Consider the following 18,827-nt stretch of genomic DNA (forward strand, 5'->3'; position numbering starts at 1 on the left):
ACGTCCTGAATTTCTGGGTATTTTATTGTTAAAGGTGTACATATTTTCAATAATGTATGTACCTAATTATGAGGCTCTGCTGTCCTATATGGTAGTTTTCTTGAATTAATCTTAGGAAAATACAAGAAACTTCAAACTAAACTGAATTGAACTTAAAAAATATATCTCCCAAAATATGCGCTTCATTATAAGATATAAATTATTTTTGAAATATACCTATGCGACACTCGAAACCTGCTATTACAATTAACAAAGGGTAGGTAAGTATAAAAAAGAACCCGAAAAAATGTTTGACGTGTCCACATTTTACAGCATATCTTTACAGCGACATCTAACGACAATCACGTGTTCTTCCTTTTCCGCAAAGGTAATGGCCGATACATGCTCCAAAAAATACACGTGGTGTTTATCACGATAAATTATACATATATCGATGTTAGAACTTAAATTCCTTATAACAAACGACACAATTTATATATAAGAACTGTAAAACATTAGAAAGTTCTTGTCTATCTGTCCTACTTTACGTCGTCTTGGCTCTTTTGAAGAAACCGATAAAAAAGGGGGGATAGAAACTGTCATCTGCGAGGTGAAATTTACACCATCCTTTGGATACTTAACTTACTACGTGTACCCAAACATACTTTTCTTACAGGCAGAATTATTATTTCCTTACATTGTATTTTTTCCTAAGACTTGAGTTAAATAAAAGCTTTCAGGAATTGTTGGATTATGCAAAGTATGTTTACACCATAATGGGAACATGTCAATAATACACAATATATATTCCTGCACCACACTTCAATGTAGTTACTTCTACTAGTCGCTATAGTCCGTATACAGTTATTAAGTTCACGAAAATTGTATAAATGCACAAAGTTTAAGCTGCAGTCTTCACGCTTGGCCGCAAGTCCTACAGCATTGGTGTATAAAATTGCTTTTAGTCTTGTAAGATTCTTCCCTTCAAGCCAACAGAAAACAACTAAAATTTTCAAACAAATGGTCTATTAAATGTTAATCGTGAAGGCTAAAGTAGGAATAGAATAATAGATGATTAAAAAGTTTCATTATCTTTTATGTTGACTGGTACTTGCCACGTTTCTAGATGGTACTTTTCAATTTATTCCATGAATATCTTGTATAAAAATTCCTACATTTAGGCGGTACTTGTCAATAGCATACATTTGTGTAGGAGGGTAAAAGTACCGGGTACCGCCTCCTAATGAATGGCCTGAGTATTGTATATTTATCTTTTTGTCATATATATATGGTATTTTTGGAAATTCTTGTTTTCCAATTTAAAAGATTTTATTTTACTTTTAGAACTGGCAAGATGCAGATCTTTGTTAAAACATTAACAGGGAAGACCATAACCCTAGAGGTCGAGCCCTCTGACACCATAGAAAATGTCAAGGCTAAAATTCAAGATAAAGAAGGTATTTAATTGATTTCGAAAAAAATGTAATTCCATTTCTATAGTGAGTCGATGACATTTTAGCTACATTGTTGAATCTGGGTCCGTTCGCGCCCATTCACGTTCGCACCCACTCATGTTCGCCCCCTTTCATTTTCGCACCCTACATGTTCGCACCCAAAGTCCTTTCGCACCCTACATGTTCGCGCCCAATTTTAATTGGTTTTGTGTTTAATAACTTTGTAATCAAGTTTTGGCAAGTAGTATTCTTATAAGTATAATTGTTTTCATGGTCTCAAAATAAAGTGAGACAGCATTTTTTTTGTGTTGAATAAATCTTAATCATGTTTTGGATAGTGTATTGTTAAATTTTTTTATATTCCTTTCTAAATAAAGTGGGATTCTGTCAACGTTTTATTTTGTGTTGAATAATTGTTTATCATGTTTTGGTTCGTGTATTGCTATAACTTTTGTTTCATTGACTTGTTTCAAAATGAAGTGAGATTCTGACTACGTACGTTTCTTTTTTTCTTTTTTTTGTGTGTGTTGATTAAATTTTATCATGTATAGTGATATATAATAGTGTATTGTTTCATTATTTCAGATCAAAGGGACCAAGCTGTTAAAAACAATAATCTTTTGTGTTTTTCATTTAAAATCTTTAATCTTTTACTCATACCAAGCTATAAATACATTCAGTATTTACACGAAAGCAATTAAAAACAACAATCATGATTTTCCAATTATTCAACTGGAATTTGAATTAAAATTGGGCGCGAACGTGTAGAGTGCGAACGGACCTTGGGTGCGAACGTGCGAGGTGCGAACGTGTAGGGTGCGAAAGTATATTGGGCGCGAACGGACCTGATACCTACATTGTTTTACAACTTCAATAACAAAGGAAGTGAGAAGAGTAACTTGCCCAATTTGGTTGTGAAATTTAAAGCATGTCAGTAGGTTTCTGATGAGCATTATTTTTTGTAAAATGTTGAATGAAGAGTAAATTTTTGCTTTTGCCTTCCAGAAGTATTTGCTGGTCATGCTCCCAATTGGCACAAAATGGTCTATTATTGGTCACTGGTTATCAATCAAACAAAAGTCAATCTAATAGTGGTTTAAATCATACATGTAAAAGTTGCAATTACATGCTTGATCATAATTGATCAAATAAAACTGGAAATAAGTTAAAAATTCTCTGAATGAGAGGATGATGTAACTGTTATGATAGATATTAGTAACATTATTTATATAAAAAATAAAGTAGCACTCATATTCAGTTTTTGTTATGATTTTCAGGAATTCCTCCAGATCAGCAGAGATTGATTTTCGCTGGAAAACAGTTGGAAGATGGAAGAACCTTGTCGGATTATAATATCCAGAAGGGTAAAGATAATTCCAATATTTGTTTTATTTTAAATAGAGAACACACCATTCGTAAAAAGCACATCTAAACAACTGATCATAACAGACAATTAAGGACACTTGATAAAGTACTGAAACATAGAAAGGTTTCTTGTATGCAGAGTCTTAAAGCTTTTAAAAGATTGAAAATGTCATTCTGTTTTGTGTCAACTTCAATCTCACTTTAGGTACATATGATGTCTTTCCCCCATCTTGGAATGTAAAAATATTAAAACATGATCAGTCTAGATCTTTTATAGAATAGAAACACTTTAAGATAGGCCTGGTAGCACTTTTCCTTTTTATTCAAGCGTCGCTGACAAGTCTTACGTAGAAAAACATGTTTGGTGTGTAATCCTCGTATCCACAATGAGTTTATTCATTGGAAATACTTTAAAAGATTAAATAGATAGAAATGTGTGTCTTATCTTTTTATCTTGAAAAATTCAGATTGAGAACATTCTATTTTTAACTTTGCCATTCAAGGGGGAGATAAGTTGGTTAAATTCAGAATTATGTAAAGTAAAAGCAAATAAAATTGAGAATGGAAATGGGGAATGGGTCAAAGAGACAACAACTCTACCAAAGAGCAGAAAAAACAAACAAAAGCAATCAATGGGTCTTTAAAACAGCAAGAAAATCCTGCACTCAGTGTGAGCTTCAGCTTACCCCTAAACAAAAATGTGTACTAGTTCAGTGATAATGGATCTCATACTTACCCAGAAATATATAAATGAACTCAAATTAAAAATCATACAAACAACTTTTTACAGAAAGTCCTGCAATTAACCTGATAGCAAAAATGCCAAACATCATACGGTAAAATTAACCCCAAACATATTGAAAGTAAGCCCTTTATACCTTAAAAACTTGACATCCCTTGCTTTCAAATTTTTGGGTTTGGGCGTTCCTGACGAAGAGATGAATGTAAATTTTATTATGATTTTTTTTCTATGATGAGAATTAATTCTAAGATTATTACAAAATTTGCAGAAAAAGGTTGATCACACATTACTGCTTGCTTTATAATAAATTCTTCAATCAGAAAAAAACCCAGTGAAAAGTTAGTTTGATGAAGTGTTCAAAGGGAAGTTACTTTGCATCAACTAAATTTCATACATATGTGCAATAAGGCCAGAATTTTTTAATTTGTTGGTTTACGGATCCGCCGATCCGATTTTGCCGATTTCCAGAATAAAAATAAAATTCACTTTTCATGCTTTTTTATTCCCGCCGACCGTAACAAATGCATTATCCCTAATAAATAATTAAAATACTCGTTTTTTTATGAAATGAAATGCATTAATCACTATCAAAATTGATGACACTTTCTGTAGTGAAAAAAATAAAACTTCCAGTTTACGTTTCTAAAAATAGACAAATCAATTATAACTGACCTTGAAATGTGGTTTGCGCAAATAATTTTGCGAAACGAAACCTGTGTTTAAAACCAATTACAAAATCAATTCGTTTACCGTATTTGTCATCAGTCCGTAAGATGCATCATCTGATAGAAATAGACTTGTCCAAATGTGGACAGGTAGAAGATGTCAAGTTAAAGTACTAAATATTAACAAATCATTTGAAATTTTCTTGCTTCATAGATCATAGAAAAATATCGTCCATTTGGCCAAAAAAACGGGAATGCATGACAACAAATTAATCCGATGTTCTCGTTTTTCCAGTGGACGAGTCCATTACGTTTGTTGACATGTGTGTTGAAACTTATTTTCGTACGAAGTTTTTACATTTTTTCTTCTTTTATATCAGTTTTCTACTTGAAGATCGTAATTCACCAAGCCCACCAAATTATCGGAAATTGATTAAGAGCTACGCGAATCTGTTTTTCATGTTTGTGAAATGACGATATCCGTGCAGTCCCCGTCCACTTTTTGTTTACGGGAAATTATTAGAATGTCATGCGATGTTTATGACAGCTGATTTCATCGAACTAAATCTAAGAAATGATGACAAAATAGCATATATTTTTTTCTTTTTTTTGCCAACCGACCGACCCGACTTTTTCATTGGTAAAATCCGTAAACCAACAAATTAAAAAACCCTGGCCTAACAAAATAAATTTAATAGTATATTTAAGAAAGGTGACCCAGAATAAAATTATTATGTTTAAATGTATGAATTTGACTTTTTTGTAGAGTCTACATTACATTTGGTGTTGCGTCTGAGAGGAGGAATCATTGAACCATCTCTGAGAATTTTGGCCTCCAAGTACAATTGTGACAAGATGATTTGCAGAAAGTAAGTTAATAGTACTAAGCAATGAAATATTTATTGGTACTTCAAAAAGGATTTGTGTTTACTGATTAATTGACCTTAATCATTTTCTTGCTCATCAAAATAAAAACGTTTTGAGAGGCTGCATAGTATAGATATATATCAAAACATTAAGTACCATAACTATCTCATGTGGCGCTTCTGTCAAATTTTTTTTTCTATTTTTCAATGCGTTTTCTGAAAGGAAAAAACCCAGACTTGATAGTATTAATGTTTATATCTAAAAAAAAAAAACCTGAAAAAAACATAGATCTGTTTTCATCTTTCAAGAATATTGATATATTAAACTTTCTGTTTTGGATGATACTTCTTCATTTATATTAATAAATAAAAAAGTTATTTTGAATTCCTGCAGCTGTCATAGCAAAGTATAACTGAATAAAAATTTGTTTTTCAGATGCTATGCTCGTCTTCACCCAAGGGCAACAAACTGCCGTAAGAGGAAATGTGGCCACACCAACAACATTAGACCAAAAAAGAAGTTGAAGTAGACAATGAACTGTTCTTGTATTTATTACTATATTGTAATAAATTTTTCCAGTAAATTGGGATAATATTATTTTTTTCTCTGCCCATTGACATAAATACTGATTGTTGTTTTCATTTTAATAGATTGAGGTTTGGTTAATGGAAGAAGAGAAAAAACTTGCTTGTCAAGTTTAGAACAGAATCTTAATACACAGTAATTAAAACCAACTTTATAAATAAAAAAATGGTGTGATAATTTAAAATCTCAGTTCATGATGTCTGATACATTAATACTTTTAAAAGAATCCATCCCCCTGTCAGATTCATAAATCAGAGGAGAAAACAGCTCCCTATATATTCCAATCATTCCTTGTTAGTGAAGAAATGACATAGGTGTGTGTTGCTTTTCTGGTATAGACATCGTTGATTGGGTTGTCATCCATTGTGAAGTTTTCTAACAGTTTGATAGGAAATATATGTGATAGATAAATGATATTTTCTATGCAGTTTCATCAATATCAGCACATCCAAGTTTGACGACCATTTCAAGATCCTGGTCCGGTGAATTTCAGTTAATTACCAATTTCCAATGTCAAGTTTTCTGCTTAAGTTAGTTTGACAGGATCTTCTTCTATTAAAAAAAATTAAGATAAAAAGAACTTTGAGAAAAATTTTGAAATGGAAAGTCTGTTAGCAAATGGCAAAACCAAATGCTCACACATCAAATGAATAACAACTGTCATATTCCTGACTTGGTACAGGCATTTTCTTCTGTACAATATCGTGGATTTAACCTAGTTTTGTAGATAGCTTATCCTCTCACTTGTATGACAGACATAATAGGTAAAAATGTCTAAATTGGGGTACAGGGGTACAGCAGCCAGCATTGTGTTTAAACCTTTATCAGTAAAAAAACGAACAGATATGTCAACAAAGATAAACAAAAAAGCATAATTTAGAAGCACATGATGAGCAAAACGAAAGACAAGAATTGATATGATGTACAAGTACCAAGCCACATCCAAATGGATATTCCCAAAAAAATACAAACAATAAAAGTAATAATTTACAAATAGTAAGTTAGAAAATATATTTCCATATGCAGGTGAAGTTGGTATATTGCTACTGAAGTTGCATTATTATTAATTATACTTAGTTTGATAATTTTTTACGCAATGCTGTTTCTATAGGCGAATTCATCAATGTATAAGGTCAACGATATTTGACCAGCAGTTTACCTAGTATTGGCATGTCTAATTTTCATTTAAAAACTTGTATTGTTTACATAATAGTTTGTTTAGGTCAGCTTATAGAGAACTACTTTTGATAAGTCGATGGTATTTGATTTGCAGTAAGTATAGATTATAACATGGCCTTTTCCATATTGGCCCTGGTATCAACTTGACCCATATCGGCCCTCGGCTAAAGGCCTTTTCCATATTGGCCCTGGTATCATCCCGAGACTCCCATATCTGCCTCGAGGGATGATACCAGGGCCAATATGGAAAAGACATGTTATAATCTATTTATCACATATTTAAGTTCTGCAGAATAGAGACACAAAGTTCAATTATTACAATTTAATGAAACATAACAGGTAAAATTTTAAATTTTGTATCACAAAAGTGTCAAGGACGCAATGATGTGACGTCATTTGGAATCGGGGCACAATATCAATATCTTCTTTTTTGCCCCGGGGAATTTTGAGGTTATTGCATATGCAAAACCCAACGTATTCGTAACAAACATGTGATAATAAGCAGTTACTTCTTTCTAAGTGTTGACGGTACTCATTGTGATGGATGTTATTGGAGTCTGGGCCTTGCATTTTAGTATTGCGATGTTTACTCTTGCCAAAATGAACAGCCTGACAAACTACAAATAAGTCTATTACCAAAATTGACCCGACTCCAAAAAGGTGTATTTGTACAAAAATGATTGCCAGGACTCCTCAATAAATAATATATCCCTAAATGGTAATTTCCATGCCCCACTTAAGGTTGATGTTTTTCGGTCAGTCCCTACACTGGCCCACTTCAGGTGATTGTTTTTTTTATCAAGGTGGTTTTTGATGAAGTTGCAAAGTCTAATAACATTGAACCTTAGTATACAAATATTCCCTATGATATGATTTTTCTAATATTAATGCCAAATAAGAGTTCTGACCCTTATTAGAATTTTCACGTTTTACAGTGCACTGAACATAGATTTGATAATCCGGATGGGACATCCGTGTACTATAAACACAGTTTTGGTCCAGTTCATCGTTAAAAAGATATAAAAAAACAACAACAAAAAACCCAGCCAAAACATTACTTTGACCTATAATTGTTAAAGGGGCACTAGCTACGAGATATATTAAAATCTAATATACGATTTTTTCTGGTTCAATCATTAATGAATGTGAAATAGTGAAATGATTATTCTTTTTTGGCAGCCAGTATGGTTCAATTTTGTCCAAATAAGCTAAGAAACATTGATGATGAATTATTCATTTGCGAGTGAATAATGCGACCTTATTGATTCATGTGAACTTCAATTTAACCCCTTAGCTAGAGATGATAACAAGTGAATAGTATGTGTAAAGTTATTTTTATACGACCGCAAAAATTGAATGGTCGTATATTGGTATCACGTTGGCGTCGTCGTCGTCGTCTGAAGACATTTGGTTTTCGCACTCGTAACTTTAGTAAAAGTGAATAGAAATATATGAAATTTAAGGTTTATGATCATAAAAGGAAGGTTGGGATTGATTTTGGGTGTTTTGGTCCCAACAGTTTAGGAATTAGGGGCCAAAAACAGGTCCTAAATAAGCATTTTTCTTGGTTTTTGCACAATAACTTTAGTATAAGTTAATAGAAATCTATGAAATTTTAACACAAGGTTTATTACCACAAAAGGAAGGTTTGGATTGATTTTGGGGTTTTTGGTCCCAACGAATTGGGGGCAAAAAGGGTCCAAAATTAAACATAAAAAAATGAATTATTGGGCTTCTTTGATATGCCAAATCTGACCGTGTATTCAGATTCTTAATTTTTGGTCCTGTTTTCAAATTGGTCTACATTAAGGTCCAAAGCGTCCAAAATTAAACTTAGCTTGATTTTAACAAAAATTGAATTCTTGGGGTTCTTTGATATGCTGAATCTAAACATGTAAAATTGAGAAAGGAAATGGTGAATATGTCAAAGCGACAACCACCCGACCATAGAGCAAACAACAGCCGAAGGCAACCAATGGGTCTTCAATGTAGCGAGAATTCCCGCACCCGTAGGTGTCCTTCAGCTGGCCCCTAAAATATGTACTTAGATTTTTGATTATGGGCCCAGTTTTCGAGTTGGTCCAAATCAGGGTCCAAAATTATTATATTAAGTATTGTGCAATAACAAGAAATTTTCAGTTGCACAGTATACCGCAATAGCAAGAAATCTTCAATTGCACAGTATTGTGCAATAGCAAGAAATGTTCAATTGCACAGTATTGCACAATAGCAAGAAATATCCAATTGCACAGTATTGTGCAATAGCAAGAAATCTTCAATTGCACAGACGTTACGCACGTTATTGCGTCAATACTGTGTATTCAACAAGTCCACCCTTATAAACAGCTTTTCTATAAAATCAGAACAGTTAAGATATATAAAACTTATATCCATAGACTAGACAGGTAAATACTATTTCGAAAAAAAAGTGCAAATTTTTTTATCATACATTACTGTAGTCTAAAATAAGGACAACATATTGACAAAACGTCAAAAATATGCGTGTCAGACGTAACAGACTATATACGCATAATAACTTTCGCAGGGGTGTTTGTGTTCTTCAAAACAGTGTTATATCCACGAAAATTCGAATGAATGATATGCTTTATATATAAAATATTACAATATTACTGAATATGCGTTCCTGTAACGATCAACGCTATTTTTTTGTAAAAACAAATAGTGGTCATTATGGTCAGATTTTGGAAAATGTTAAGTTATTTAAAATTTATAGGTTTTAAAATATAAGATTATATGATATTTCGTTTGTGTAAATTATGCTCACAAAAGTACATACATAGAACATATCAGAATCGATTTTTTGCAGCACTCACACTTCATATAAAAATGCAACGGCTTCTGGCAAATGTCTTGCAAGATGTCCAATGTCGGATTTTGCCGCTTTTTACAAATAAATTGGCATTTGCGACACTATTCATTGAAAAATTAGATTAGTTGCATGCTACATAGTGCTTTTCCGTAATTGTGCTTTAACTTTGCAAAACAGCTATATAGTTTTTAATAATTTGCGTAGTCAAAACGACTTCGTTTTCAAAGAAATGAAATGTCTTGCAAATTTGTCCACTGGACGATTTTCATACGTTTTCAACGTTGTCTATTCGGGGTACGCTATTTATGGTGGATCATCTGTATATTTACTCAGACAGAATTTTCTTAATGGTCAGATACTATCCGCATAAGACCACAAAATATTAAAAAAAATCCGATGACTGGGGTTGTTCGTTTAGATGAGGTTCTTTAGTTGAGAAAAAGTCAGTATCCTGAGAGGATAAAAGAATCCTCTTTTTCAAATTTTCAAATTTGGGAAGCGTAAAACTTTTATTACTCTGCAATAAGATTCATATGTATAGAACTTGAAAGTAAAAATGAAATTGGGCATAAAACGTGCCATTGGCCATATACACTTCTGCACATCATACAAAGCTTGTAAATATATGAGATGAATTATAGTAACCTTTTATTTCTGACAATCGTTTCATTTCTTAATCTAATTGTACCGCTATCAGTAAATTGAATTTTATAGGCAAGACCCGTTTAACTTGTAATTCCCGACAAACTTTTTATAGTTAAGCAAAATGTATATCTTCCTCCTTTTCGGATCTAAATGGGGAAACATTGCATTTTATTACGTTTTATGTCAATTGGTCTCTGGAATAGAGTTGTCTCATTGGCACTCATCATACCGTATATATCTTCTCATTTCATATAGATTTATGCATTACCCAAAAAATACGATATATTTTGTTGTTTGTTGCTTACGTTACTTTCAGTGGGAAATATTACATGCATATTCAGTACAACTAATCATTAAGAGGTATCGATATTGATATGAAAAACAAAAATTACAAGCGAAATAAAAAAAACTTATCCCAAATAATCATTAATCGCCGTAAAACGTAAAAAATTGACGTTACCATTTGAGACGCAATATCGTGCTTAACGTCACAGTATTGCGCAATAGCAAGAAATATCTAATTGCACAATATTGTGCAATAGCAAGAAATTTTCAATTGCACAGTTTTTATGAAATATTCTTTGAAAATTGGAGTTATCTTTCTTTGTCCAGAATAGTAGTTGAGTCAACTTAAATCATTGTTTTATACAACATACAATGTATATTCACTTTTACTACCAACTAATAAATTAAAACAATCTTTACCATTCAGTGATTACAATCACTTTTTTACATTTTAATATTTTATGATGTATTTAGATGAGTAGTTATTGTTGCAAACTCCATTAGAAATTTGAATTGAGATCAGTTTTGGAATAAGGGAAAGGGGGATGTGAAAAAAAGGGGGGGGGGCAATTTTTCTCATTTCAGATTTCATAAATAAAAAGAAAATTTCTTCAAACATTTTTTTGAGAGGATTAATATTCAACAGCATAGTGAATTGCTCAAAGGCAAAAAAAAAATTTTAAGTTCATTAGACACATTCATTCTGTTTCTAAAACCTATGCTGTGTCAACTATTTAATCACAGTCCAAATTTAGAGCTGAATCCAGCTTGAATGTTGTGTCCATACTTGCCCCAACCGTTCAGGGTTCAACCTCAGCGGTCAAATAAAGCTGCGCCCTGACAATATGAGTATTTTGACCGTACGCGTACGTGCCGGACCATATACGTATACTTTTTTGTTTTCTGTTTTGCTTTTTCCAATCATATTGTGTTGTAAAATGATGCCCTTTATGGGTTCTTGATTAGATTAATAAAATTCTTATCTCATCTTACTCTTATACTCGTACGGTCCGACCATACGCGTACGGTCGGACCGTATGAGTATACGCGTATGGTCCAGTACGAGTTGACCATACATGTGACTGATTGGATCATATGGGTTATATTTAAACAATTGATCACAATCTTTATTTTTAGTTTTACAAATTGTTATCATTACAATTAGATCACAGGCACTTGATTCTATCCATGCATGGAAGACCCACCATCAACGTATAGTTAGTGCTTGTGAATTAGATGGATAAACTGAACAAACGAACAATTGAAATAAAACATTTTGTTAAATTGTATATCTGAATCCTATTTTGGTACACTCGCCCAAGGTGACACTTGCTACAATACGTAACGTAATACTTTTTACATTTAAAAATGAACATGTTTGCAGTTGGGAAATTGTTTATTTCTATGGACATGAGCTCCCCTTCGGTTTTTTTTTATATACATTTCAGATTTTTAGTTTCTGGGTAATGGGGTTTTATTCAATAAAAATTGTGTTTTTTTAGTTTTCTGGTAATATCTCAAAAATGATCCTTTTACAAATTTGCAAGGAATTTTGATTAATTGTTTATATCTCTTGATATGAGCTCCCTTTGAATTTTTATAAATTTTAGAGTTAAGGGATTTTATTCATTAAAAACAGTGGTAGTTTCCAGTTTTCAGACAATAACTCAAAAATGTTTTATTGAATTCTTTTTTCAGCATTTATTTTTATACAGTTATAGAAACTCACACATGCTTGAAATTTAAATAGTGTGTAATCAAATTGAGAATGGAAATGAGGAATATGTCAAAGAGACAAAAATGATATCTAGTAAAAATCATAGGCGGATCCAGGTGGGGGCCTGGGGGGCCCGGGCCCCCCTTTCGTGGGAAAAATTTGGTTGATTATATAGGGAATCACTGAAGCATGACTGGAGCGGCCCCCCCCTTTAGGTCTGTCAGCGGGCCCCCCTTAGGCAAAGTTCTGGATCCGCCACTGAAAATTCAAGGGCAGTTCTAGTATCAAAGTAGGTCTAATTGACATAGTTCTTATGTTTGTTGCTACTAAAAAGTAAAATCACAAAAATACTGAACTTAGAGAAAAATTAATTCGGAATGTCCATAATCACATGGCAAAATCAAATAACAAAGCGCATCAAAAACGAATGGACAAGAACTGTCATATTCCTGACTTGGTACAGGCATTTTCAAATGTAGAAAATGGTGAATTAAACCTGGTTCTATAGCGCTAACCCTCTCACTTTAATGACAGTCTCATCAAATTCCGTTATATTTACATTGATGCCTCGAACCAATTTTGACACTCCAAAAGTAATTTATTACACTATTTTCAAAGGCTCAATTTGAACAATTTTTTATCAGGCTTTTGATTGCACCAAGTGTACTAGTAAGTAGAATACATAGTTTAGTAGGGGAACAATGGCTTGAAGACAACATAAATCTTAGTTTGTAATGAGCTATGAGCAGCTTTGGAACCCAGTACATGGATGGAACTTTCATTGTACAACGTGTTTGGTTCTGCTTTGAAAAGAATCACAGAGCTGAGTCAATGTACCATATTATATAAAAGGTTAACTGGTTGTAAGGACCTAGTCCTTAATTTAGATTCTTGTCAGATATTCCTGGCCATATATAATTTTCCTTTTTGCCATATTAAGAATTGTTCTGCGATGATTTAATATGACCGTACGGGAAACTAGGAACATTATCCTCAAGAGTCATACAAAACAGTAAGATATTTCTAAATACATGTTCAAAAAAAAAAAATGGAATTTATTACAAAGGATAATCATGAGATATACTCGAATTGTCCTAGACCTCATTTCTGTGATGGGTATATGTTAATGAAATCCTTTTTTTGAATACAGGACCAACATATTAGTAGTGGTAGACCCCAACGTCCAATGATCTTCAATTTCTACCAAAAATTTGCTGTAAAAAAAATGCTAACCTTCCAGTTTTCTGGCAATAACAGTTAACAGCAAATGCATTATCACAATAACAGATAACAAAAAACTAAAAGCCCAATAACAGCTAACAAAGAATAAGACAATAGCAGCTAACATCAAATATATTTTCAAAATAACAGATAACAAAGAATTGAATTGCCCTATAACAGCATAACAGTTTAACCCCTTGCCCCCCTCATGGTCCTTTGCATTTGCATTTTTTTGTAAAGTTGCTAAACATTCTAAAACAACTGTCCTCCCATAATATGTTTACTTCAGATATCTTCAATTTCAGGGATCATAATTCAATTAATGTATATAACTGACCGACATGCTTTAAAATACAAGAGATTATAACAGAGTTGATTAGCGTGATTTTTTTGAAATAGTTAGAATATAATATATAATATACAATTTAACTTTTTTTATATTGATTTGAAAGTTAAGTTATGTTGATCTGTAATATGCATTTGTATCTAATAAACTTGACCAACTTCTTAATATTAGTCAGACCCGTACGCGTACGGTCGGTCGGACCGTACGCGTACGGGTCTGACTAATATACGGTCCAGACCGTACACGTACGGTCCAAATACTCATACGGTCTGGAACATTTACATCGCTTATATATGGCCATCGGATGTCGAGTAGACAGTTAATTAGATGGCGTCTAGACTCAAATACACATGAAACGAAGCTACGTACATTATCATGCATGTGCCCTGTTAATTGTTTATTGTAGACTTTTAATAGTTGGGATAATTGTTAGACATGGTTATAAATCAAATATGAGAATTTGAGTCGAATTGGTGAACACAAATTTGACAGCTAGTGCCCCTTTAACTTTTTTTTCACATTATTTCTTCTATAAAGAGTTGTCTCGTACCACATCTTATGCCTCGGTGACACTTTATAAACTTACTTAAATTGTTTGCTAATTTCAAAAGATTTCACTATTCGTTGAAATACTATTTACTTAGAAATATTCGCCATATCGTTTATATAGATAATTAATGTTAATTCTGAACACTATTTGTCTTGGTCATTCATTTTTTACTGTTATTGCTATTTTTTCTAATCTGACAGTTGTCTTCTTGTATAAATTGGCAATTAGCAAACGTTTTAAAATGTTATTCTTTTAGTTGTTGTAAATTGGAAAATACTGACATAATTATTTATGAGATAACAAAATGCTGTATGATGATAACAACGCAATCGGCATAGTTGAGAACCTGTGGAATTTGGGCTCTATTCTTCAAAAGTCGAATACATGATTGCATGTGTTGTGATGTATATAGCTGTTTATAAAACTTTGAATTTTGAAATACTTCTTCAGGCGTTAAATTTCTACTACTGGAAAATTACCTTAGTTGTCTTTGGCAAGACTTTTAGGGATTTTGGTCCTCAATGCTCTCCAACTTCGTACTACTTGATCATGTTTTGGCATTTTTAAGGTGTTTCTTATACAACAGCAAACAGTTTGCGGTAATTATATTTTGGTATCAAGTCGTCGTCGTCAACATTTGGTTTCCGGACAATAACTTTAGTATAATGAAATATAAATATATGAAAATTAAACACAAGGTTTATTATAACCACAAAAGGAAGGTTGGGATTGATTTTGGGGGTTCTAGTCCCAAAAGGAAGGTTGGGATTGATTTTGGGGGTTCTAGTCCCAAAAGGTTAGGAATAAGGGTCCAAAAAGGGAACCAAATAATAAAATTGAGAATGGAAATGGGGAATGTGTCAAAGAGACATCAACCCGCCCAAATAAAAAACAACAGCAGAGGGTCACCAACAGGTCTTCAATGTAGCGAGAAATTCCCGCACCCGGAGGCGTCCTTCAGCTGGCCCCTAAACAAATATATACTAGTTCAGTGATAATGAACGCCATACTAATTTCCAAATTGTACACAAGAAACTAAAATTAAAATAACACAAGACTAACAAAGGCCAGAGGCTCCTGACTTGGGACAGGCGCAAAAATGCGGCGGGGTTAAACATGTTTGTGAGATCTCAACCCTCCCCCTATACCTCTAACCAATGTAGTAAAGTAAACGCATAACAATACGCAAATTAAAATTCAGTTCAAGAGAAATCCGAGTCTGATGTCAGAAGATGTAACCAAAGAAAATAAACAAAATGACAATAATACATAAGTAACAACAGACTACTAGCAGTTAACTGACATGCCAGCTCCAGACTTCAACTAAACTGACTGAAAGATTATGATTTCATCATATGAACATCAGGCACAATCCTTCCCGTTAGGGGTTTAGTATCATACCATCATAACATATATGAGAAGAACATAACCCGTGTCATGCCAACAACTGTTTTTAGAATAAATGTGTTTAGTTCCGATGCAAAGACCTTATCAATGACTCAATATTAACGCCAAAATATGCAATCTTTAATGACTTGACAACAGTATCGTAATTATATCCCTTCTTGATAAGTCTATTCAAAGGTTTTGTAAGTTTCTGAGGTGAATACTGACACATTTGTGCTTTATAAAGAATATTACCATAAAAAATTGGATGTGAAATACCTGAACGTATTAAAAGTCTGCACGTTGAGCTATATTTACGAATAATGTCTTTATACCGCAGCATTTTCTAGTTTCCAGACAATAACTAGTGGAACGGTGTATGGATCTCTCTGAAATTATACCACAAGTTTCCTTATCACAAAGGGATGGTTAGGATTAGCTTTGGATTATGGCTCAAACCGAATAGGAATAGGGACGAAAAAGGGGGAAAACAAGAGTTTCCTGGTAAATGGACAATTACTTAAGTACAATACTTAATGTATAAGCAGTGCAAGGGAGGTCATTCAAACATAGCATTTGAAGTTACTATTAAAAATGTTGATTAAGGTACACATATTAAGTTAAGCCATGATTATGTATGTCATTTTCTATTTTAAGACTTTTATGAAGGACCTCGATCTGCGCCGGGTCGTATTCAGCTGCGCTAGGCGCAAGGATTGGTGATGTGGTTTTTCCTCACTTCTTTTCCTGCATTTTATTTAGTTGTAATCTCAGTTCAGCTTTTTTCTTTTCTTTTTCATTCTATTCGCAAAATAAAATTATTTGTATTCGGTCATGCCTTTTTTGTTAGCTATTAATATAATAAATTCTGACTTTTTAAATTGTCATCCTGCATTTTTTGTCAAGTTGCTCATCCTGCATTTAAAAAAAACTCAAAACTGATTATTAAAACTCCTGCCTTGCCTTTTTCAAATTTCATCCTAGCCCACACATACCCTCAAAATCAATTGCATGGTAGCTGAGACCACAGTCGCTTGAATTTTAGTGATATATGCAGTGGCGGATCCAGTGGGGGTGCGCACCCCCCTTTATTTTTGCCGATCAATGCATTTGTATCGGGACATATGTTTTGCACCCCCCCTTTGCCCTGGGTGCCCTGGGTTAGCACCCCCCCTTTCGAAAATTCCTGCATCCGCCCCTGATATGTATGGGGAAAAAACCAACTGTTATATGTATAATATAGGGGCATATAACAGTGTTTTTTTTCATACATATTATATATGTCGTGTACATGTTGCGATTTTGTACAGGTTATAACATGTACAAAAATATTGTACATGTTATAACTTGTATAATGCAAACATACAAGTTATAACATGTACAAAAGTACCTCATACATGTTATAACCTGTACAAAATATTGCTTAAAAATGGTTTTAACTTGTACAAAATTTAAGATAAATCTTAATGAAGTAAAATATACATTTAAATTCACCAATGCATAAAGAACAACAATAAATAGGCCAGAACGTGTCTTTTTCTGTAGAGGATAATGCTCACAAAGTTTTTGAAATATATGTTTCATGACTTATGTTGGCAAAATGTGTTTTCATGTAACTGTATGTTTTATGCAGTCCATCATGGCTTAAATAAGTGTGACACTATTTACTAAAAGCTTGCATTCCCTCAATGACAATTACATTAGATACTAGTAACTAAATTCTTCCAAAAAATTTAAGAACGATGCCTAATAATTTTGGGTAATACTCCTCCCTGTTGTTTTATAGCATGCAAAGACTAAAACAATGTCTTATATGCTTACTCTGTAAAAGCAAGAGAGAGCTGAAATAGTTTTCATTGGACCACGCTTCATTATCAATATCTTTGGATCTACTCTTCAACATTTTTGGCCTTCAGCATGACTTGTGTAAATTTATAACTCAATTTTTTTTATATAAACTATAAGATCATTGCATGAGGCGAATGTCATTTTGATGTTTTAAATATATATCCTCTCCTTTGAAAGCATGTATTTGTGGCCTTTGATTGTTGTGTGCTCCATGGGCGGTTGTTGTCTTTAAAACACATACCCCATTTCCATTCCCAATTTTATTTGTAGACACATCTATCCTGGCTATTCTCTTATGTCTTTTAGTGTCACGGCACTAGAATGAAAGTATTTTACTATGCCTTTAAAGTGGACACTCACAATTATAATTCATCAAATAAAGATATGTCCATAGATAGTCATAAGAGGATCATAAGACATGTCCTAAGATATATCTTATGACAGGTCTTAGGAATGCTTCGTAATACCAACCCCTTGACATTAACTGTATCAAAAAAGGACAAAACACACTAACAAAGTTACATGAAGGAATAATAAAAAAGTTATGAAAATCATATTGAGGTCAATAACATCTGTTGCAATAATAGAAACATATCCTTATTTTTCGATTTTGTACAAGTTAAAACCATTTTTAAGCAATATTTTGTACAGGTTATAACATGTATGAGGTACTTTTGTACATGTTATAACTTGTATTTTTGCATTATACAAGTTATAACATGTACAATATTTTTGTACATGTTATAACCTGTACAAAATCGCAACTTGTACACGACATATATATCACTAAAGATTCATAAAAATTAAAAGATCTTAAAACGACTGTGCTGAGACTAGCTCCCTAAGGGAGCTACCATTTGATTTTTATGGGGGGGCTAGGATGAAAAATTTTGTCCTGCATTTTTTTTTAGCTGTAATTTCTGTCCTGCCTTTTTATTTTTCAATCTGTTCGGTCCTGCCTTTTTTTTTTTTTAGTTTATCCTGACTTTTTTTACCTAAATTGTCGTCCTGACTTTTTTTTTTTGCAAGTGTCTCATCCTGCCTTTTTTTTTACTCAAAACTCCTGTCCTGCCTATTTTTTTCAAATTTCATCCTAGCCCCCCCCCCCCCATAAAAATCAAATGGTAGCTCCCTAATTTAACCATGGAACAAATTGTTCCAAA

The 18,827-nt window shown here is 32.9% G+C and overlaps 1 protein-coding gene across 2 annotated transcripts; it reads left to right on the top strand.

The window, feature by feature from the left end:
• The first annotated feature begins 348 nt into the window (after window positions 1-348).
• Window positions 349-5,655, top strand: LOC139523429 (ubiquitin-ribosomal protein eL40 fusion protein). 2 transcript variants are annotated; one of them, XM_071317471.1, is made up of 5 exons: window positions 349-367; window positions 1,324-1,436; window positions 2,711-2,797; window positions 4,972-5,074; window positions 5,508-5,655. In XM_071317471.1, the coding sequence occupies exons 2-5, from the start codon at window positions 1,334-1,336 to the stop codon at window positions 5,599-5,601; spliced, it is 387 nt and encodes a 128-aa protein (XP_071173572.1). In that variant the 5' UTR covers window positions 349-367; window positions 1,324-1,333; the 3' UTR covers window positions 5,602-5,655. The 2 variants fall into 2 exon arrangements, with proteins under 2 accessions (XP_071173572.1, XP_071173573.1); XM_071317472.1 differs by having other exon boundaries at window positions 360-402.
• Window positions 5,656-18,827: the final 13,172 nt, after the last annotated feature.

This window comes from Mytilus edulis, chromosome 5, assembly GCF_963676685.1.
Source record: "Mytilus edulis chromosome 5, xbMytEdul2.2, whole genome shotgun sequence".
NCBI classification, from domain to species: domain Eukaryota; kingdom Metazoa; phylum Mollusca; class Bivalvia; order Mytilida; family Mytilidae; genus Mytilus; species Mytilus edulis.